The 24,463-nt window shown below is 35.8% G+C and overlaps 1 protein-coding gene across 7 annotated transcripts in view; it reads left to right on the top strand.

The window, feature by feature from the left end:
* MIGA1 (mitoguardin 1) overlaps positions 1-24,463 on the top strand; it is a 98,969-nt gene that overhangs the window by 72,280 nt on the left and 2,226 nt on the right. For 3 of the 7 annotated variants that reach the window (XM_073788137.1, XM_073788143.1, XM_033864584.2), the window contains 8 exons: positions 3,208-3,326; positions 3,583-3,670; positions 4,704-4,790; positions 6,207-6,305; positions 9,231-9,365; positions 10,469-10,522; positions 13,412-13,528; positions 15,284-19,160. In XM_073788137.1, coding sequence (XP_073644238.1) covers positions 3,208-3,326; positions 3,583-3,670; positions 4,704-4,790; positions 6,207-6,305; positions 9,231-9,365; positions 10,469-10,522; positions 13,412-13,528; positions 15,284-15,502 — 918 coding nt within the window. In that variant the 3' untranslated portion in view covers positions 15,503-19,160. Of the gene's footprint in view, positions 1-3,207; positions 3,327-3,582; positions 3,671-4,703; positions 4,791-6,206; positions 6,306-9,230; positions 9,366-10,468; positions 10,523-12,384; positions 12,556-13,411; positions 13,529-15,283; positions 19,161-19,256; positions 19,344-24,463 lie in introns of those variants that run through there. The other 4 variants (XM_073788154.1, XM_033864574.2, XM_073788145.1 and 1 more) reach the window with 4 other exon arrangements.

The following is a 24,463-nucleotide window of genomic DNA, read 5'->3' as shown; positions in this document are numbered from 1 at the left end:
AATATGATGTATTTTCACAGCTGCAGGCTTATTTTAAGAGACTTAAACGATCACCTCAGCCAAACCAACAAATAAACAAGATAGACTAAAAAATCAAGACTTGATCCTGGAATCCCTCATTGTTGGATTTGTTCACTTCTTATTAGTATAAATTATTTTATGTAGAGAGTTTAATTGGAGCCTCAGTTTCCTCCTTAGAATTTTTCTCTGCTGGTAGGTGTACATAGATCCTATTTGTTTTGACAGTGGTACAAAACTTTAAATTATTTAATATCTAAAGAATTTCCACTCTAATTTTTTAAACTGTTAGCTTTTTTTTAACCTCAAATACACTTTGCCTTTAGCGTAATATATCTTCCTTAAAACATGCAGGAAATATTACTTAAAGCAGACAGTATATATAATGGCAGGTATTGTCATTTTGTTTACTTTTTGTTTTTTTGGCCTCTGGACTAATAGATGTATATATACTGTCCTAAATAATGCTGATGTGTAAACTTATTCTCCTTTGGATTTTTGGATAAGGCTGATAGGAGAGTATGTATAGTTTGATATTTAAAAGTACATATAAGCTCTGGAATGAATGCCTGGTTTTAAGTTCTACCATTTAGTAGTGGGCCTTGGGGCAAGTTCCTGCTAATCTAAATCTCTGTTTCTTTACCTATAAAAGGTGGATAGTAATAGTACCTACTTTATGAGTGGTTGTAAAGAAATGAGATAATCAAGTTAAAGCATTTAGCCCAGCATGGGTGCATATGAAGTGCCAGAACTACAGCATGGAGAAACACTTCTGGAATAGCAGAGTAAAAACTTCCAAAGATCTCCTCCACAAAAGCAATGAAAGCACTGGCAAACATTGTCAAAAATCAAAATGTTCAGAACGCTGAAAATTAAACATTTGTAAAAATTCGAGGAAAAGAGCTGAACCTCCATGAGAACAGTAAACTTTGTAAATTTTTAACTTGTTCTATTTCTAGCCCTTTCTCCACAGTAGTCTTGAAAACGAACAGCTTCATAACTATCTATGGTAACTGAAAATCAGGGGCTCAGCAGCCACTGGAAGAAACTTAATGGCTTTGGAGCTTCCCCAAAGTCCCATCACTAGAGAATCGTCACTATTTGGCTTGTATGGCAGCTCCTTGCAAAGCTCCATTCTCAGGACTTGTCTTTATTTGACCTGACTTAGAGCTTGCTCTGTGCAAAATTTCTATCCCTAGAGCCTTTGTTGAAAAATATCAGTGGTAATTGTTTAACACTGGAGCTGCCTCATTCCCCAATTTTTAAAAGGAAAAACTGGGCAATGAGATGTTTATAGGGAGCTTTGAAAAGCTCCAGTGTATTTCTGAGAATCTAGAAGGTCATAAGCATGTGCAGGGCTATGCATGTGTCCAGGAAAGACCTTAGAAGTCCCTAACCTCTCACCTCTGGCCAACCTTGATGCTCTGCACAAAAGAAAAAGTTAAGGCAGACAAAAGAAAACAAACAATTAATTGGCATTTATCAAAAGTAGAAACTTTTGTGCTTTAAAAGACACCAAGAAAGTGAAAAGACAGTAGAATGGGAGAAAATATTTGAAAATCACGTATCTGATAAAGGTCTTATATCCAGAATATATAAAGAACCATTACAACACAACAATAAATAGACAAATAACCCAATTTAAAAATGGTCCAAGATTTGAACAGACATTTTTCCAAAGAAGATATACAAGGGCCAATAAGGAGATAAAAGATGTTCCACATCATTAGTCATTAGAGAAATTTAAACCACTTCACGCCCCACTTCAACCACTAGGGTGGCTATAATAAAAAGAGATGGCCAATAACAATTGTTGGCAGAGGTGTGAAAAGATTTAAATCATCATACATTGCTAGTGGGAATGGAAAATGGTGCAGCCACTTTGCAAAACAGTTTCCTCAAAAAGTTAAACATAGAGTTACCATCTGACACTTCCATTTTTAGATATATACTCAAGGGAATTGAAAATATAAAAGACTTGTACATAAATGTTCAAAGCAGTCTTTCTTATTCATGATTATCAAAAAGTGGGAACAGCCCACAAGTCTATCAGTTGAGGAAAGGATAAACAAAATGTGGTATATCCCTACAGTTCAGCCATAAAAAAGAATAAAGTACTGATATATGCTGCGTTATAGATGAACCTTGGAAACATTATGCTATGTGAAAAAAGCCAAACACAAAATGCTGCGTATTACTTGATTCAATTTATGTGAAGTTTCCAGAGTGGGAAATTCCATAGACACTGAAAGATTATTGGTTTCCCGGGCCTAGAGAGAAAGGGACATAGGGAGCGACTGCTGATGGGCAGAGGGTTTCTTGTTGGCATAGTAAAAATATTCTGAAATTGGAAAGTGGTGCTGATTGTACAACCCAGTGAATATACTAAAAAGCCACTGAATTGTACACTTAAATGGGTGAATTTTATGGTATGTGAATTATCTCTCAGTAAAGCTGTTATTAAAAGCAAACAAAAAACCTCTACAGCGTCCCATTTAAATGGATCACCTGGTATTGAAAAATAAAATCACTCCAGAGTTTTCCTGTTAGCTGGCAACTCTATAGTGTTGGCAGTGTTTTTTCTTTTTTGTCATCATTTTCTTTTTTTCCGCATCTTTATTGGAGTATAATTGCTTTACAATGTTGTGTTAGTTTCTGCTGTACAACAAATTTATTGTTTTTTAATGAACTATCAGAAGGCTGGAATTTCATTTGTAGAGTTTTTATGCTAGCCATAGGTACATGACTCTTCTTCAGTTATACAAAGGTTAGTCGAAGCTACATATAAAAAAAAAAATTCCCTGGAATTAGCCAAATTGAGATTATTACAGTGTTTTTGTAGACAACTTTACTTCATTTACAATCATGAGTTATAATGCTTTTAAGCATTCTTTGGATGATAAAATTCTCTTCTTTTTTTTCAATGCTTCATCATCAGTTTTTCTTGTTGGTGAACTGTAGTTGTATTCAGAATTAACTATAAGCTTGTTATAAAGTTTTACTCTTTTTTTACAACTGAATTTTGAAATAAAATGAATTCAGATCTTACTAGCTATAAAATCTTACTGAATTATTTTCACATTTTAATAAAATTGAGTATATTTTAATATTAGCAAGATCCTATTTTCTATTTTTTATAGTTTTTCTTCTCGTATCAGTGTAGTCTGTTTTAACCCACTGTATTCTTAGCTTGCAGAACACAAAGAAGTACAGCATATCTACAGTCTGGAGTCTCTTTGCCACTGCCCTTTTTATGAAGAGGCCATGCATTTAGTTGAAGAAGGAAAAATTTACTCAAGAGTGCTTAGGTATCATGCTTATGTTTATAAAAAATATTAAGATGCTGTTGCTATGTTTGTCTGATATTTGTTAAAAATATTTATTAGAATAGGGGAAAATATGTTCTAAGGCTCAAAAAAAATTATTTTTACATGTTTTGTCAGTACTGAAAAGACATGTGTTTTTTTATTAAGGTCCCGAGGTTAAGCCTTGTTCGAGTCCACATTTGTAGTAGGCTTGATCTTAAATGCACTTTAACAGTTGTCTCCCCTGTTTATTACTTAGAACTGAAATGTTGGAGTGCCTAGGAGACAGTGATTTTCTTGCCAAACTTCACTGTATTCGACAGGCTTTTCAGGTATTTTTTTTAACAGTAAGTGACTTCACCCAGCCACTCATCCCCACCCTCATGCCATAGAGTCCAGCTGCATATAAACAGGACAGCCCTGTGCTCTTTATTATCCTTATTCCTATTGGCAAATAAAAAGTCTGCTAAGTTTGTTTTTCCTGCCTGCTGTTTCCCTTCATTTGTCTTCATTTGTCATCCTCTGCTATAACTTCCTGGGTCTACCACATTTTGTCAGAATAGAATATTTTGTTGCTAAAGATGTATGTGTATAAATTGCTGCTTAAAATATAGATCCTTTTTCTTACTGTCAATTAGCATGTGTTCTAGAATATTTTTATTTGAATCAGATGTGAAATCATTGATTTCCTAAAATGAAATAAGGTCATTTAACAACAAAATTATCTTTATTTTTCTATGTTTTGGAGTTGTATAATATTTATTTTGGATTTTCTGATATGAAATTGAACAGAATTTAAATTCATATTTATCTCCCTTTAATCTTTTTTATTATATGTTCAAGAGCTATTTTTTAAGTATTTTTCTTTTTTAAAAAATTTTATTTGTTTTATTTATTTATTTATTTTTGGCTGCATTGGGTCTTCGTTGCTGCGCGCGGGCTTTCTCTAGTTGCAGCGAGTAAGGGCTACTCTTCTTTGCGGTGCGCAGGCTTCTCACTGCAGTGGCTTCTCTTGTTGCGGAGTATGGGCTGCTTCTGTAGTTGTGGCTCGCAGGCTCTAGCACGCAGGCTCAGTAAGCTGTGGCGCTTGGGCCTAGTTGCTCTGCGGCATGTGGGATCTTCCCGGACCAGGGCTCAAACCTGTGTCCCCTGCATTGGCAGGCAGATTCTTAACCACTGCGCCACCACGGAAGCCCTCAAGAGCTATTTATATTTTAGTAACTTAGGACCTTTTCTGTGGTCTGCCTGCTGAAATAGAGTCACATGCCATGTATTGACTGTATTTGGGTTATTTATGCATAGATATGCTATAAAGTCAAATGTCCATTCAAATTAATTATAGGTCTCTTTTTTCTTTGTTTGGGGATGGATATTTTTCAGGTAATTCTTTCAGAAACAGCCAACAGGATATTCCTTGCTGAAAGTGGGAGGAAAATTTTATCAGCGTTAATTGTAAAAGCACGAAAGGTAAACTTGTTTTGTTGGCAGGTTTTTTTATTGTTGTTATTTCAGTTGAGCTGAAGATTAAGATGCATTAAATTTTTAATAGAAGAAAATGTTTTTGTAGATAGTTACAAAGGTTCACATATTGAAAATAAATAACCCAGGGACTTCCCTGGCAGTCCAGTGGTGAAGAATCCACACTTCCACTGCAGGGGGCATGGGTTTGATCCCTGGTTGGGGAACTAAGATCCCTCATGCCGTGTAGCGTGGCCAAAAAAATAAATAAATAAGTAGCCCAAAGAGCATTGATTTCTACTTGGGTTCATTTGTTTTCTTTGTATAAAGTTCACACTGTTTTGATCAAGTTGATAAATTATTCTCAATTTGCCGTAAAACTTGTGAATGTCATGGTAAGAATTATCATTAGATCTGCTACTACAGCCACCACTATTGTTATTTCTAATACCTCTTCTCTTACGTCCCTCAATCCTGTTCAGTAAGAAGGTTCCAGGAAGTAGTATAGATCTCAGAAATCTGGAAATATAAATTGAGCTGCCTCTTACTCATCTTCATGGGACTGACAGAGGCAGAAGCAATGGCAAGGACTTTATGAAGACTGTGAGGAACCACTTTCCTTTATGCAGGTTGTGTCCAGATGATGAGGGAAAAAACAAAAACCAGACTTTCTCTGAGCCCTTTGAACACCTGGTTTTCAGACCCAGTCCCTTTGAACCTCAGTTCCCTCATTTGTAGAATAGAATTTTATTTATGGTACCCTATTTCAGAGAGTCCTTACGATGATTAAATACAGGATAAATGGGAAAGCAAATTTTTAAAAAATACAACATAAATTTAGGGTGATATTAACTACTTGCAATTCCCAATGTAAATCTTTTTTTTTTAACAAGAAACAGAATGTTTAATGATTATATGAAAAAGTTCCATAGCATTATAGTCAAAGAAATTAAAATTAAAACAACACAGTAGCTTGTTCTGCCTATCAAATTGCTACCACTAGAAAGAAAATAAACCCAGCGTAAATCTTACGTTGCTTTCTTGGCCTTCCCAAGGCAGATAAACCCACTGATTTGAACTAGAATTCCTCCAAAAGGAATAGAACTGCATCGAAAGCATCGCGTAGTATCTGCTGTAACTGAGTTTTCATCTTAAGGACTGACCTAAATAAGCACACATATTTGAGTAGTAAGCAGTTTGTGTATGACATTTTACATAACATTCTTAGTCTTGGCTTCTGCAAAATGTTGGACTAACAAAATATTAAATCAAATGAATACGGCATCCCTTGAAAGTGCGTTTTAATTCAGTTACCTAATAGAATGAAGATCTAACAAACTTACTTGAAGAGTAACTTATTTACTTTGTAGGCTTGAGCCTTGTTATAAAGTCGGGCTTAGGATTAAAGTGTGTTTTCTTCTACAGAATCCGAAGAAATTTGAAGATGTTTTTGATGAAATGATCTATTTTTTAGAGCAGACTGATCACTGGGATAGTACTGAAATGGAACTTGCTGCTAGAGGAGTAAGTTCAAATTTTTTATAATAGTTGTCCCCCTTAGTTATTTACTCAGAATATTTACATAATTTGAGGCCACTGTTTCTTTGTCCTTGTTAAATGACAGTAAAACCAATTGTGTGATGGTGGCTATGACAGAGTCAGAAACAAGAGCAACCACAGTCTTTATACATTGAGGCAGCAGGTGAAAATACTATTTTTTTAGGAAGCCCTTCATTCCTTCTCTCCCTGTCTTCCATCCAGAAGTCAATGAGCAGGCGCCAGCAGGGTGGTAATGGTAGCCTGTGCAAGGATGGTTTCAGCTAGGACAGTGGCAGCTCAGTGGGGCCAGGGAATTGGCTGCATACACAGGATCAGACAAACAATTAAATACATTAAGAATGATCAGAACCAGATAACTCACTGTCAGAGAAGGGAGGTATAAAAAAGCTAGGCTTGGAATTGGAGCTGTCAGTGTGAATTCATAGTTTACAATATAGATAGATAGATAGGGAAATAAATATACATAAACACACATAAACTTCCTAGCTCTATTCACTGAGAGGGTCTGGGAGCAGAAACACCTCAAAAGAAATTATTTCTAGCACACAGATTTTAACTTCTAAGTACCACTCTCCACTAAAAGGAACTAGGACTTCTTGGAAAAATGGCTGATTTCTGCGCTGGGTTAGAGAAAGCACATGATGAGCCTGGAATATTTTGTTATGGAAGCTAAAAGAATGAGTTTGCAAGGGACTGAAAGGCTTTCTAGGCAGAGAAGACAGTAGGTGCAGAAACACGGAGGCACGATCTTTCCTTCTCTGGTGTTCCCTCACTCAGTGAAGGAATTGGCATCCGTTCAGTTGCGCAGGCCCGAAACCTGGGACTCATGCTTTTACACGTCACTGGTCCTCGCCTACTTTATCATATTCATCTCTAAGTTTTGTCAATTTAACTCCTATATACCTTTCAGTTTCTGCAACTTTTCTCTGTTGCTGCCCGCCCCGTGGTAGTCTGAGTTGTTTTCCCTTGGGCTACCCCAGCGTTTTGCATTCCCCGATTTCTTGCCTGCTTCTCCCCTCCTTGCATTCACTCTTCCTCCTCTCTGTTCTCCTCTCCACATTTCTGCCAAAACGGTCTTGAGCAATACAAATCTGAATATTACTCAGCCATAAAAAAAAAATGAAATCTTCTCATTTGTGACAACATGGTTGGACCTAGAGGGTATTATGCTGAGTGAAATAAGTCAGGCAGAGAAAGATTTGTATGATTTCACTCACATGTGGAATCTAAAAAACAAAACAAATGAACAAACTTAACTAAACAGAAATAGAGTCATAGATACAGACAGGTAATTGCCAGATGGGAGGGGGATGGAGGGAGGAGAAGAAATAGGTGAGGGAGATTTAAGAGGTACAAACTTTCAGGTATAAAATAAGTGAGTCACAGGTATGAAATGTACTGTGTGGGGAATATAGTCAATAACTATGTAATATCTAGACTAGACTTATCATGTTGATGATTTTAAAATGTATGGAAACATTGAATCACTGTGTTGTATACCAGGAACTAACATAGTGTAGGTCAATTATACTTTAAAAACAAACAAACATAATCATAGAAAAGGAGATCAGATTTGTGGCTACCAGAGGCAGGGGGTCAGGGGAAGGGGAGTTGGATGAAGGTGGTCAAAAAGTACAAACTTCCACTTATAAGATAAATAAGTACTACAGATGTAATGTACAACACATTAAAGATAATGAACACTGCTGTATAAATATGAAAGTCATTAAGAGAGTAAATCCTGAGTTCTCAAGGAAAATTTTTTTTTCTAATTCTTCCGTGTTGTATCTATATGAGATGATGGTGTTCACTAAACTTACTGTGGTAATCATTTCATGATGTATGTGAGTCAAATCATTATACTGTACACCTTAAACTTTTACAGTGCTGTATGTCAATTATGTCTCACTGAAACTGGAAAAAAAAAGAAATAGATTCATGAGTTACCAAAGAATAAAAAAGAAGATCTGATCATCCATCTCCCCTCCACCACTACCCCCCAAAATACTGTGAGGATAAAATCCAAAGTCATTAACCTGGGCCATAAACTGTGCAGGAGCTGGCCCTTCCTCCTGTCTCTAGGCACTCACCCCCGTGCTGTAGAGAGCTGCGGCACACGTTCAGTGATACTCTTTGGCTCCACATCACTGTGTTCTTTCTTACCTTCAAGTATTGACAAGGCATTTCATATACTTGGCTTGCCTCACTCCTTGAAAAAAGCCCTCACTGACATCCAGTCTAGATTAGAAGCTCCATCATAAGCTTTCATAGTACCGTGTACTTTTTCCTTTACTGTGCTTATCACAGTTTTAATTGTGCATTTGTGCAATTATTTATTGCTGTCTTTTCCCCACTAACCTCTAAGCATATAGTTTGCTTACTGTAGAAGTCTCAGCACCTGGTACAGCATGTAGTACAATACAATTTGCATGAATGAATGAAAGAGCGAGAGGTTCATGATGTGGTGGGGAAGACAGGCAGATACACCAGTAACTAAATGACGGAACAGAATGAGCATTGTGGATACCATAATATTTGGTGGGCCAAAAAGTTCGTTCGGGTTTTTCCTTAACACCTTATGGAAAAACCCAAACAAACTTTCTGGCCAACCCAATAAAAGCATGAACAAAGAACTCCTAGAATAGAGTGGAGGGAGAGATTAATTTCACCTGATAGGATCTAGGAGGGAACAGCTGTCATGTGAGTTATAATTTCTGGTGGTGAGTTGTTCTCATAGTTGTCTCTCTTCTTCCTCTGTTTTTGTCAGAGATATAATCTGATTCAACTAAAAATGTACTGCTGTTGTAATGTATCAGTATGAAGCCCTGGCTCAGACTTCATTTCAGCTCTATGTAGTAATAATTTGTTTTAACTTATAATTTAATGCAGGTGAAAAATCTAAATTTTTATGATGTTGTTTTGGATTTTATATTAATGGATTCCTTTGAAGATTTAGAAAACCCACCCACATCCATACAGAATGTAGTAAATAATCGCTGGCTAAACTCCTCCTTCAAAGAAACCGTAAGTGGTGGTTTACCTTTCTCAACCATTTAAATTTGATGAAAATTAGTCAGAATTGGGAAGATGGGGACTTCCCTGGTGGTTCAGCAGTTAAGACAATACACTCCCAATGCAGGGGGCCCAGGTTCGATCCCTGGTCGGGGAACTAGATCCTGCATGCTGCAACTAAGAGTTCGCATGCCGCAACTAGAAGATCCCGCGTGCTGCAACTAAGACCCAGTGCAGCCAAATAATAAATAAATAAATATATTTTTAAAAACAAAATAGGAAGATGAATAAGATTTATATATATGTGTCTGCCTGTAGACGACTGTTATGGAAACTGAGCTCATCCTTTGATATTGGGATCAGATGTGTATGATATGTAACATCTGAAGATGAAATTTCCTTTTGGCTCTTCTGTCAGTCCCTGCCTCGACCTGGAGGACCCAGTATTTCTTCAGATCTCAAAAAACACTTGGGTTTCAAACTAGTTCAGGCCTAACAAAAAATTATCTGTAACTGAAATGGCTCTATGACTAAACAAATATAGCAATTTCAGTGAAAAGACGATATATATATTTTTGGAGGAAAAAATATATATATATTATAATACTTTTCCTTCAAAGTATGCTTTAACCATAAAAGATACATGTCTCCATTTCTGTAACTGATTTGGGACAGTGACGTTGATCAAAGTGGGGTCATGCCAGAGTAGGGTCAGATTCCTTCAGGATCCACTTGGGTGTTTTTGTCCCTGTCATTATGGTTATGTTTCTTAGTTCTTTATTTGAATAAAACTGTTGGTTCAACTCACAGCTATTTCCAGCACTACTATTCTTGAAGAAAAAAATATTACTTGAACTATAATTACCAAGTTCCTTGTCACTGGAGTCCACCCTTTTTCTTTTAGTGGCTTTGTATTTAATTTTAAAATTTATAAACATCTTTTCATTGATATTTACAAACAATAGAAGGAGCATGGACTATTTCTTTTTAGTTAATGTTTTAAACATTTTAGATCTTTAAACTTTGAATTTCTAATTAAAGTCACTCTTTTCTAAATGGAAAGTTTATATCGTTATAAATTTAAATCTTGCTTTTTCTCCTCTGTATATGTTTAGGCTGTGGCTTCAAGTTGTTGGTCAGTGTTGAAACAGAAAAGGCAACAGATGAAGGTAAAATTCATTATGTCTTGGAGTTCTCTGTAAAGTAATTTGAAGCTCCTGTCAAAGAAACTTGTGAGTCAGTTCTCAGTGGGGGATGGCAGCTCGTAAGCACTGTCCCTCAAGCTAGATGAGTAATCTTTTGGCACTGCGTTGGCTTCTCTGTTTTTAAAGTTGCAAACAGTGCTAATAGACTTTTTTTTTCACTTAATGATATTTTAAGATTAAAAAAATTGTTTAGGGCTTCCCTGGTGGCGCAGTGGTTCAGAGTCCACCTGCCGATGCAGGGGACACGGGTTTGTGCCCCAGTCTGGGAGGATCCCACATGCCGCGGAGCGGCTGGGCCCATGAGCCGTGGCCACTGAGCCTGCGCGTCCGGAGCCTGTGCTCCACAATGGGAGAGGCCACAACAGTGAGAGGCCCACGTACCGCAAAAAAAAAAAAAAAAAAAAATTTGTTTAGCATAGTGGATTCCACTTCATGTAATCCAGTTGAGAAATGATGATTGATTAGCTGGTTTATTCAACTGAGAGCGCCTACCAAAAAACATCTCAAAGTCATATCCTGCTCGCATGCTCCGCACCCTCCAGGCTATCTCACCCACCACACACTGCTCTCACATACACTCTTGTGGTAAAGGAGGATGGACTCTGGGGTGAGGCTGCCTGAGTTCAGATGCCACCTACCAGCTATGACCTCAGGCAAGTCTTGACCTCTCTATGCCTTAGTTTTCTCATCTCTAAAGAAGAGCATAGTTTCCACCTCATGGGGTTTTTTGAGGATTAAATGTAGTGTCTTAGAACAGTGCTTGACACAGTGCATTATGCACCTGTAGGTTATTATTATTTTATTATCATTTGCCCACTGACCTACAGTATTTTGTCATGTCCATATTTCTAAGTCTGAGCCTTACACCTTTGAGATAGTATTGCCAAGTGCAGTGTTTCTGGAGCATAGGTCTCACAGCATCTGCAGAAGGTGCTTGTTAAAAATAATTCTGGAAACCATATATTTGCATAATTCTTGTTTCAAAGATGTTGTACAGGGTTGTATTGTACAACATGGGGAAAAAGCCAATATTTTGTAATAACTGTAAATGGAATGTAACCTTTAAAAATTGTATAAAAAATGATTCTAAAGACCCTGTGTTTTTAGCAAGCTCCCCAAATGATTAGAAACTCTAACGTCTGAGAACCACTGGTTTAGGGCTGGGGAACAGACTTGTAGACTTAGGTTTGATTTTCGCACTAACCATTATGATCATAGGCAAGTTACTGTCAGCTGACCTTCAGTTTTCCTGTTTGCAAAATGAAGTTAATACCTACCTCATAGAGCTGCTGTAAAGATGAAATGAGATAAAACATAAAATTAAGAGTAAATATAAAAAAGAGTTTAATAAGTAGTAGTTTCCATAATAATAATGATAGTAATATTATTATCATTATACCTAACCTTATTTCTTACTTCTTAGTATAAATCTCATGCCTTGGACTAATATTCTTCCTGTATCCACAGATAGCTATATATCTTACGTCTTGGGGAACTATTTCCTATCCTGGAATGTCATACTCTATCCTGTCTACTTAAATAAATTTTACCTACTGTTTCAGTTCACGTTATTCCTTGATGAAGCATGACTCTTCTACTTCAGCCTATGCTAACTTCATACCTGTCTGAATTCCTATTATAGTTAATATATATAGTTAATATAAGTATGGGATTTAGAATTTTAATATATGCAGAACATCTCTTAGACTACAGTCCATGTATCCGTGATAACTTTTTGGCCTTTACTAACTAGCTGTATGTGAGTTAGGATAGGTTTTGTTTTGCAGTATGTGGGCCTCTCACTGTTGTGGCCTCTCCCGTTACAGAGCACAGGCTCCGGACGCGCAGGCCCAGTGGCCAGGGCTGACGGGCCCAGCTGCTCCGCGGCATGTGGGATCTTCCCAGACCGGGGCACAAACCCATATCCCCTGCATCGGCAGGCAGACTCTCAACCACTGCGCCACCAGGGAAGCCCAGGATAGGTTTTTTAACCCCTCTGAAGTCTCACTTTTTACATACTAAAATGATACTAACATGACCTAATTTTTCAGGAACGTTTTATTAAATTAAATAGAACCTAGCATATTATCTGGTATATAGTGGGTACTCATTAAATGGTAACTGCTGTTATAATATATTTTTAATTTGAGATTTAAAAAATGTCTTGGAGCCTGTAAAATAGAAGATAACTCCTCCAAGAGGCAGGATCTTAAGGCATACTTATCCCCAGTAGATGCTATGACAAAATCTCACAGGATGTTATTTAACAAAGGAGATTTAGAAAGTTATTAATAAACTTAGAGAGTTTCCTAAATCACAACTGTATGTATTACTATTTCACAAGAAGGTGCATTGCCTAATTAAATGCTTCAATAATATCTGGTTCCTTAACTAAAAGTTAGAATTCTAGTAAGCATATTTTTGTGCTTAATCAATTAAAAATTCATTTTAGTCTTTTTCAGATAATCTAATTAAGTGATTGAGTAGAATTTCTTAAATTCTACTGAACTAGCTAAAACCATGTTGGTCTCATTCATCCTAAAAATTATACTGCTAAGGAACATTGTAGCATTCTTGTTATTGCTTGGTTACAGCACTGTGATTGCTTTTTTATGAGGTAAAAGTGCCTTTAAGAAATAATGTTTTCAGCAAATTGAGACTGTTGGCTAGGATATGAAATCTACTTAAAGCATTCTGTGACTCTAACAGTTACTTGTTAAGTGTATTAACTGTCTTATTAGGCTAGCTTATCATTGACCCTTGGTCTATCCTTAAAAAGAGCTGGTCATATGATGGATAGCAAGCAAATGCAAGAAGGTAAAAATAACTTGATTCTCCTTTACTTCGTAACAGATCCCAGATGGATTTTTTGCCCATTTTTATGCCATTTGTGAGCACATCAGCCCTGTCCTAGCCTGGGGTTTTTTGGGTCCTAGAAATTCTCTCTATGACTTATGTTGTTTCTTTAAGGTATGTTCAGTCATTGAATCATTTCTTTTTTCTAAACTGAAAAACGGATAAAGTTTTATTCTGTTTGGTTTTGGTTTTGTAGAAGAATGTTATTTAAATGTAAGATTATAAAAGTCACCCATGCCAGTGAAACAGTATTATATAGATTTGGTGTTTTATCCTGGAGAAGATTCAACAAGTCCATTCACCTTATCAGTTTCTTCTTTAATGTGTACGTGTTCTCATGTGTGTTACAATGTTAAACAAATTGCTATAGACAGTTCTGCATGCCTGGACACTTCTGAAATTTGTAAAACAAATAATATCTGTCTTTATTGCACATGTGGCAATTTAGAAATAAGTTCTAGTTAAAGGTAATATGAATGATAAAATCCCAGCTGTGAGAAATAAGGTGGGAGTTTAAAATTGTATTCCAAAGTCAGCAGTTTAAATTTACCAAAACACAAATTGCAGCTTGTTGCAGAAATTTCTGCCTGGCACAGTGCCAAGAAAAGTCTCACTATTTAATAGTCCTGAATTTAGGCTGAGTTTCAAGGAGCAAATAAAAGTAAACATAAGTATGAATTTGAAAGTTTTTGATGTTTGAAACTTTGGATGTTACTCTATACCCTTCACTTAAAAAATTAAATTATTTTGTTTATGTGCCGTTAATGTAACATTTATGTAAATGGTTTAGGACATTTTTTTTTTTTCCTGTCATTGAAAACTCAATTTTTGATTAATTTACTTGACCTCTCAAGTGTAAGGTATGTGTCTAGAGGGAAAAGTTTGGACTGGGAATTAAGTATGCCATTAATGAGCACTCTGATTGTGGGCAAATCATGCTTTGTCCTCCTCCTCTTCATAAAATGAGGGGACCATACAGGTTGATCGCCAGCGACCCTTCCAGATATAAAATCCAATGAAATCTATAAACTGTGCCTTCTTAGTACCTCTTAACAGTTGATTTCTGTAGGATAGAAATTAAATATTCCTGTTTTTTTGTTCTTTGGAATTACTTCGTTTTCCATCATGGCATAACAACCTGAGACTTACTTAGTAGTATACAAGTTGCTTAAAATGGGTTTCAGCATAAGTATTAAGTTACTGAAGTGAAATATTCTTCACGATCTTCCACTGATTTGAGACCTGAAATTATTTTTATTTTTCACATGTCAAGTCATTTTTGGTACATTTGAAATTTATAAGTTATAATTATTGGAAATAGTTTACTTTCCTGTCTTAAAGTAGTACCAGTGCCCATAGGTAACAATGAAAACTTCAATTATTGGGAAAGGACTAATAGTAGCCCCTTAGGTTTATACAGTGCTTTAGTATTTACCAGCATTTCCCAGAGATTTTTTTTTTAACATCTTTATTGGAGTATAATTGCTTTACAATGGTATGTTAGTTTCTGCTGTATAACAAAGTGCATCAGCTATACATAAACATGTGTCCCCATATCTCCTCCCTCTTGCATCTCCCTCCCACCCTCCTGAGATTTTTTTTTTTTTTAAGATTTTTTTTTTTTAATCATTACATCAGCCCTGAGTAGTAAAAAATGACAGGTAGTAATTATCCCTTATTTTACAGAAAAAGAAAATGAGACTCCCCAAAAAGGTTTAATCACTTGTTCAAGGTTCCTTTTCTATTGAGATTTGAAATTAGTAGTGGAACTGACCCCTAATTCATTGTTTGTTACAATATTAGTAACTATTTAGTTTTAATATAATTTTGGTCTAATAAGTGCCGATTTGTTTTGTGTTCATTTTCCAGAATCAAGTTCTTTTCTTTCTCAAAGACATTTTTGATTTTGAGAAGGTGCGCTACTCCAGTATAGAGACTTTGGCTGAAGACCTCATGCAGTTGCTTATTCGCCGCACTGAACTTTTAATGGCCTATCTTGGAGCCGATGCACTGAGGCATACAAGTAGCTGTATAAGTAGTCATAGTCATGTTATGCCCAGTGGCCTATTAGAAGCCAAAGTACAATAAGTACCATAAAAATCAGACAATTTCAGTGTGCTATGAAATATTTTAAGGTAACTATTGATTTTGTAACATATATTACACAGAATTGGTGGATATGGACTCAGGGAGGGAAAAAAAACCTAGTAAAGAATGAGTGATTGTACTGTACTTACACAGAAGTTCTGTCATTGAATCCCCATGTAGTGTATCCAAAGTGCTTTTTTTTTAATCTTTAGGTAATAATCTTTGTGAAATGTATATTTTACAGAAATACTGCTTGAATTGAAACCAGTACTTGGGAGTTAATTGATTTGTTGTCTTGAAGCTGTCTGAAATGTCCAGTTTCATTCTCAAAAGCTTTGTTTTTATGCTTTGCACCTGGAATACATATACTTTAGCCAAGACTTTTATGGCCCACACATGCAAGAATATATTACTCCTAGTGTCAACAAAGTTAACTTTGCCTGAAAATGTATTTTTAATTGTAAAGTTATTTGTTGTTTAATCAAATTTAGGCAGTAGTGGTGTTTAATACGTACTGCTTATGTTATTGCTTGTGCATTTGCTTAAGTATTTGAATCAAAGAAATTGTAATAGCCGAGTATCGTTACAGAACATTTAAACGAATTGCCACTGAGAAGTTTACAAGTTTATATTAGATTTACTGAAGTTTCCAAAATACATTACAGTTGGTCCTATGTTACAATAGAGAGACTGAAGAAATTTCTTTTATCTTGGTATAGATTAGAATATTTCCCTTGAATGAATATTGATTAAAAATATAACACTTATTAACTATGACAGGCAATTAAAATTTTTCCATGTAGTTTTGAGACCATCTCCCAACATCCTAGGGTATTAATCTTGATACAGTAAAATCATTTCTTCTTTCTCCTTATGCAAAACTGGCTTTTAGTTGTTTCTACAGAGAACTTAGCACACTGAGAATTTGTCATATTATAACCATATTTTTAAGTTATTCATTGATACTTTGAATCTTAGGGAGGTCTTGAAGGTTTTTCCCCCGAATATAGAACAAAATATTTTTTAATGGTATGGAAGTATGTTTCCTGTCCTTTATGATAGATGTATGAACAAGTGCGTTGTTCATATGAATAAGGTTCTTCAGAGTATATTAGATACTTTCAGAGTTGTATTAATTTTGTGTGTAAATCATATGCCACTTATTTAAAGTGGCTGTCTGAGTAAAACAATAGATTGGATTTGTTGATTTTGCTCCTAAAGTGGGCTTTATTCATTTTAGGAGTGAGTTATCCAGAAGGATCTAAAATATATTTTTTTTAAATGCATTTTTAAAGTGCCTAGTTTCTGATGAATGAATAGAAAATGAAAAGTGGGGAAAGAAGCATAGTCTTTTAAGGTTTTAAGTTTATATATGTGCCAAATTTATATAATATTAGTTACAAAATAGGACATTCAGAACCTTTATGCTGTTTGCATGTACTGTGTTCCATAATGTATAGGTTACAACATTAAACAATATGAAATATTGCTCTCATATTTTTTGAGTATATAATTCCTTGACTTTTCTTACACATATTACATATATTCTTAATTTAACACTTGGCTGTTCATAATTCTTATTGTTGATGGAGGAATATCTTTAGAGGTATCAAAGCTAAAAATTGCATTATGTAATATTTTACTTTTTAAATTTGTATCCTGTATTTTGGTTTCTTGTTGAGGTACCACCGGCCTTGAATGATTCACACACGTACACACGTGTGCACACACCTATTCCCATCATTGTATAAGCAAGATAGTTATTGCTTATGTTAATTTTCCTGTTTGGGGGCTGAATGTTTTAAGCTGTGGTTTTATAAACAACGCTATAAGTAAACTTAATTACTTTATTATTTGAAGAGGATATTGTTTGAAATCTGTTTTGAAGAATTGCACTATTTAATAATGCTGCTAGTACATGAAACAACTCTGGGAAATTTATTTCATCAGATAAGATGAATGGCTTTCCAGAAGGTGTTTTTTCTTTTACACTTCACCTTAAAAAAAAAAAGAAATTGCCCATATTTAAGAGCATATCAACCTCAAATTCAGTGCTTGAGGTTGGTTAGTTTCTGGTCATTTCAGAAGCTACTACCTTAGTAAGAGGCTTTCTATGTGGCCTTTGACTTAAGAGACAAGAATGACCAAATAGACTTTCAAGGTAATAGGTATAGAAAAAACCCTCTCTATTATAAGGGAAGAAACTTGACCTTTCTAAAGAAACAGCTCTTAAAAATGTTTCTGACCACTGAAGAGTACTTGAGGCGTATGTTCCAATTTCAGTTTGCCTTGAAATTGGGTTAAAAGCAGTTTTAAAAAATAAAAAGTAAGTAAATTAGTCCAGAGCCTTTTAGGATAAAACCCTATTTAACACTTCTTCATGGTAGTATTATCAGAATATTGCCTTTGCCACCGTGAGTTCTACCATCTACTTCCCTATGTGAATTATAAGAGGACCTTGAATTAATCATGAGAAAATGCATTTTTTTTCCTCCTGTTTTCTGGAAGAAAAAAGATAAGTGTTCAGGTGATTTATATTTGATGATTTTTTTTTCTATTTTGGTTTCTCTACATCTTTGTTCAACTAAAAGGCTAGTTATTTATTCTTGCAGGATTGTGATATGCTTATTAAATGTCAAAATGAGATTCTTTTTAAAAAGAAGGCAAGTTTTTCATAGTGTTATAGCCAACTCCAAAGAACTTTTTCCTTCTCATAAAAAAATTTTTTATTTGTATATATTTATTGTGATTCTATTAAGTTGTTGAATTAACTGACTTCATAAAAAATATTTACAAACTTTTTCTTGCCTTAAGATATAATATTTTCCACGTAAATGATTATCTAGGGAGTGATTATTTGCGTTACAAAAGAATTCTTTAGTTTATTATTCCTTTAAACCTGTGAGATAGGAATGCCAAAGTAACATTTAACATACTTCTCTGTGACATTTCATAATTAGAAATTTTAAATTATGTTCATAACATAATTTGCTTTTATTTTAATATGAACACATATTAGGAAATTATTTGGAATATATATTTCAAAGTGGTTGTAAGAAATAGGCTGAATTAAAAAATATATTTTTTTTGCTTGGATTAATCAAATTTAGAAATACCTCTGTATGTGAGACTTAAGAATTTGTATAGTCTGTGATTAATGGAAATAAGGGCATCCTTTCTTTGTTCCTAATGATTATATTATGTTATTGTTTTGCTTAGTTTGAGAACAACCGTGTATTAGCTTTACTTGGCTGATATCAGTAAATGTGTCTATTTCCTATATGTAAGGACTGCACTTATTAATTTATGTAAAAGTGAAACACTACAGTAGCAGAAAAAAATAGCACTGGCTCTTTAGCCAAAATAAGCACTGTAACATGGCTGTATTTCTACTTCTGCCAAATAAAAAAGTGATGGTACATCTTGCTGATGTATTGAATATTTTATACAATGCTTATATATATTTGCAAGGTCACACTTGTCTCAGCAAACCCTACCTACCTTATGGGAGCTTTCAGTCTCCATAAGACCACATATACAGGCATGGAGAATACAGAACGCTGCAGAAATACTGAAATCAAGTGTAAAAGTATGTTTTCTTTATGTACTAACTGGGAGAGAAAACAGTTTTGTGATCAATAAAGGCAAAGTACTTGTGTTTTTTTATTAAGAATTTAAAGTGTTTTGGTTAAAATTGCCATCAAACACAATATAAATTTATCTTATTGATGTACGTGCATCCTTCCCTATTCAGACATGCCCCTTGCCCACCACTTCTTGGTTCAGATACATTTAGTCAAGGAGAGGGATGCTGCCTGGACACCACTGAAGACACCGGATGGTGAGAAGGGTTTACCTCGTTATAAAAACAGTATTCTCGATTTGGGACTTTTTAATGAAGAGGTTTATTTTAGAATAAACCTGTACAGTATAGATAAATGTGTATAGTTATACTTTTAGACTGTTAAACTAAACATAAACTTAAGTATATTACTTAATAAACGAACCATACAAATATGGGTGAAATTTTTTCCTAGCAAGGATATAGGGTTGGAGATGGAATGGGAAACCTGATCCATGTCTCAGTCTCATCTTCTGTTTTCTTTGTCATCTGCCATCCTCCTGTTGTCTCATGCCGTCCTCGTTGACCCTGCTACATGAACTTAATATTTTGCCCTTTAAACATGTCGCTCTGAATTTTTATGTTTGTCTAAAATACTCCTCTACAAGAGTCTCAGTGTCCTATTGTTACACTCTTTTTAGGGCTTTGCTGGAAATCGTTATAAACTCACTTGGTTTATCCAGCTGTCTTTCCTACTGTTCTTTCTTTTGACTTCTATTTTTTATGTAGTGTTTCTTCCTACACTCTGTATTCTGTAATACTTTAACCTGCCACTTCTCCTTTAATCTCTTTCTCTCCTCATGCTACTGACATCTTTGATCAGGCTGCTCAGGTCTTTTGTCTGATAAGGTTCTTTTTTTGTTTTTTTTCTACCTTTGAACAGTGAAAAACCCCTAAGTAACCTTTATCGTTTGGGCAGGAAAGGACTGAATTCCAGTACAGGAAAAAAAAAAAAAAAAAAGGAAACCTTCCTTCTATGGTGCTTTTTATTCTGTACTTAAAAGCCTCAGCAAGGCAACTGGTATATCAGATACCACCTCAGCGTTTTGCTTTTAACTGTCTCTTATGTGTGTCACAAAAGGCTTTCACAAAGTATACTTATATATAGGAAATTACAGAACTTTTGTAATTTGCTATCTGAAATAATACCATAATACTTAAATATAGAGAAGAACTTCGACATTTGAAAGCACCTGAAATATGTGACTTCTAGAATTTTGCTAATTCTTTTATTTAATAACACTGTGAGAGAATTAGGCCCAGGGACTTTAAAAAGGACTGAGTGCTTAATGTGGTAGCAGATGGATAATTTTTTTAAAAGTAGGTTAAAGCGGGTACATTTGTTATCTATTGCTGCGTAAAAAAAATCCCCAAATTTAGCAGCTTTAAACAACGAACATTATCTCCCATAGTTTCTGAGGGTTGGGAATTTAGGAACGGCTGGTTCTAGTGGTCCAGGGTTTTAGGGTCTGTCCTGAGACTGCAGTCATCTGAAGGTTTGACTAGGGCTGGAAGATTTGCTTCCAAGATTTGCTCACTCGCATGGCTGTTGTCAGGGGGCTTTAGGTCCTTGCCACGTGGGCCTCTTAACAGAGCTGCCTGAGTATCTTTAAAATACAGCAGCTGGCTTTCCCCAGAGTGAGTAATCCAAGAGATATCAAGGCAAAAGACACAGTATCTTTTATAACCTAGACTTGAACAGGACATACCATCACTTGTGCCATATTCTATTAGTCACACAGACCAACCCTGACACAGTGTGGGAGGAGATTACACAAGGGTGGAAAGACTAGGAGGCGGGATCATTTGGGGTTATTTTGGTGACTGAGTATCACACCAGGGAATCATAATAAATTGTATATAGATAATGTAGACATTTTAATTTTAAATGAATATGTGCACATTCTTGGACCAATCTTTTGAGGGAGGGTGAAGGCCTTTACTGGGAGTATGGATCTACTGGGTATTCTGAGATGTCTTTGTTGTAGAAACTATACCTCAAAATCATCATCTGGGTTTTCCAGTTTCCCTTATTTAAAGGAGAAAAAGTTACATGAAAAGCAATGAGTCCCAAATCCCCCTAGGTTTTCATAATTTTCTACCCAATCTTACATTTGTCTTCCCCACACCTAGCTTGATGGTAATGTTTATAAGCTATTTGCTTTTATTACGTCTTCAAAGCATTCGACTTAGCTTTTATAAAAACTATTAACTGTTAATTTTTGCTTTGGTGTTTCTTCCTTTTTATAATGTTTGTGTAATTTCAGTAACATGCAACTGATGTAATCAAGAGTGAGAACAAATCTAATCGATTCATGATAAATATACAAGGAATGTTTACACAGATAGACAAATCTTGGATTTCTAATAGTCTTCTCAAACTTAGCATGTCCAAAACGGATCTCCTGACCACACCAGCCTAAACCTCCTCCCCATCTTTCTCATCCCAGTAAATGAAAACATTTTTCCAGTTCCTCAACCCAAAACTTCTTTTCCTCACATCTCACACTGAATCTGTTACCAAAATCCTACCAGTTCCACTTTTTTTTTTTTAACATCTTTATTGGAGTATAATTGCTTTACAGTGGTGTGTTAGTTTCTGCTTTATAACAAAGTGAATCAGTTATACATATACATATGTTCCCATATATCTTCTCTCTTCGTCTCCCTCCCTCCCACCCTGCCTATCCCACCCCTCTAGGTGGTCACAAAGCACCAAGCTGATCTCCCTGTGCTATGCGGCTGCTTCCCACTAGCTATCTATTTTACGTTTGGTAGTGTATATATGTCCATGCCACTCTCTCACTTTGTCACAGCTTACCCTTCCCCCTCCCCATATCCTCAAGTCCATTCTCTAGTAGGTCTGTGTCTTTATTCCTGTCTTACCCCTAGGTTCTTCATGACTTTTTTTTTTTCTTAGATTCCGTGTATATGTGTTAGCATACGGTATTTGTTTTGCTCTTTCTTACTTCACTCTATGACAGACTCTAGGTCCATCCACCTCACTACAAATAACTCAATTTCATTTCTTTTTATGGCTGAGTAACACTCCATTGTATATATGTGCCACATCTCCTTTATCCATTCATCTGTTGGTGGACACTTAGGTTGCTTCCATGTCCTGGCTGTTGTAAATAGAGCTGCAATGAACATTTTGGTACATGACTCTTTTAGAATTATGGTTTTCTCAGGGTATATGCCCAGTAGTGGGATTGCTGGGTTGTATGGTAGTTCTATTTTTAGTTTTTTAAGGAACCTCCATACTGTTTCCATAGTGGCTGTATCAATTTACATTCCCACCAGCAGTCCAAGAGGGTTCCCTTTTCTCCACACCCTCTCCAGCATTTATTGTTTGTAGATTTTTTGATGACGGCCATTCAGACCGGTGTGAGATGATATCTCATTGTAGTTTTGATTTGCATTTCTGTAATGATTAATGATGTTGAGCATTCTTTCATGTGTTTGTTGGCAATCTGTATATCATCTTTGGAGAAATGTCTGTTTAGGTCTTCTGCCCATTTTTGGATTGGGTTGTTTGTTTCTTTGTTATTGAGCTGCATGAGCTGCTTGTAAATTTTGGAGATTAATCCTTTGTCAGTTGCTTCATTTGCAAATATTTTCTCCCATTCTGAGGGTTGTCTTTTGGTCTTCTTTATGGTTTCCTTTGCTGTGCAAAAGCTTTGAAGTTTCATTAGGTCCCATTTGTTTACTTTTGTTTTTATTTCCATTTCTCTAGGAGGTGGGTCAAAAAGGATCTTACTATGATTTTGCTGTGATTTGTGTCATAGAGTGTTCTGCCTATGTTTTCCTCTAAGAGTTTGATAGTGTCTGGCCTTACATTGAGGTCTTTAATCCATTTTGAGTTTATTTTTGTGTATGGTGTTAGGGAGTGTTCTAATTTCATACTTTTACATGTACCTGTCCAGTTTTCCCCGCACCACTTATTGAAGAGGCTGTCTTTTCTCCACTGTATATTCTTGCCTCCTTTATCAAAGATAAGGTGACCATATGTGCGTGGGTTTATCTCTGGACTTTCTATCTTGTTCCATTGATCTATATTTCGGTTTTTGTGCCAGTACCATACTGTCTTGATTACTGTAGCTTTGTAGTATAGTCTGAAGTCAGGGAGCCTGATTCCTCCAGCTCCATTTTTCGTTCTCAACATTGCTTTGGCTATTCGGGGTCCTTTGTGTTTCCATACAAATTGTGAAATTTTTTGTTCTAGTTCTGTGAAAAATGCCAGTGGTAGTTTGATAGGGATTGCATTGAATCTGTAGATTGCTTTGGGTAGTAGAGTCATTTTCACAATGTTGATTCTTCCAATCCAAGAACATGGTATATCTCTCCATCTATTTGTGTCATCTTTATAATTTCTTTCATCAGTGTCATACAATTTTCTGCATACCGGTCTTTTGTCTCCTTAGATAGGTTTATTCCCAGATATTTTATTCTTTTTGTTGCAATGGTAAATGGGAGTGTTTTTTTAATTTCACTTTCAGATTTTTCATCACTAGTGTATAAGAATGCCATGAGAGATTACTACAAGCAGCTCTATGGCAATAAAATGGACAACCTGGAAGAAATGAACAAATTCTTAGAAATGCACAACTTGCCGAGACTGAACCAGGAAGAAATAGAAAATATGAACAGACCAATCACAAGCACTGAAATTGAAACTGTGATTAAAACTCTTCCAGCAAACAAAACCAGATGGCTTCACAGGCGAATTCTATCAAACATTTAGAGAAGAGCTAACACCTATCCTTCTCAAACTCTTCCAAAATATAGCAGAGGGAGGAACACTCCCAAACTCATTCTACAAGGCCACCATCACCGTGATACCAAAACCAGACAAAGATGTCACAAAGAAAAAACTACAGGCCAATGTCACTGATGAACATAGATGCAAAACTCCTCAACAAAATACTAGCAAACAGAATCCAACAGCACATTGAAAGGATCATACACCATGATCAAATGGGGTTTATTCCAGGAATGCAAGGATTCTTCAATATACGCAAATCAATCAATGTGATACACCATATTAACAAATTGAAGGAGAAAAACGATATGATCATCTCAATAGATGCAGAGAAAGCTTTTGACAAAATTCAACACCCATTTATGATAAAAACCCTACAGAGGGCTTCCCTGGTGGTTGAGGGTCCGCCTGCCGATGCAGGGGGGACACAGGTTCATGCCCCGGTCCAGGAGGATCCTGCATGCTGCAGAGCGGCTGGGCCCGTGAGCCATGGCCACTGAGCCTGCCGTCCGGAACCTGTGCTCCACAGTGGGAGAGGTTATGGCAGTGAGAGGCCCGTGTACTGAAAAATAAATAA

This window comes from Tursiops truncatus, chromosome 1, assembly GCF_011762595.2.
Source record: "Tursiops truncatus isolate mTurTru1 chromosome 1, mTurTru1.mat.Y, whole genome shotgun sequence".
Lineage (NCBI taxonomy): Eukaryota > Metazoa > Chordata > Mammalia > Artiodactyla > Delphinidae > Tursiops > Tursiops truncatus.
The sequence above is the reverse complement of the archived record's forward strand: the minus strand, read 5'-3'. Positions and strand labels throughout refer to the sequence as shown.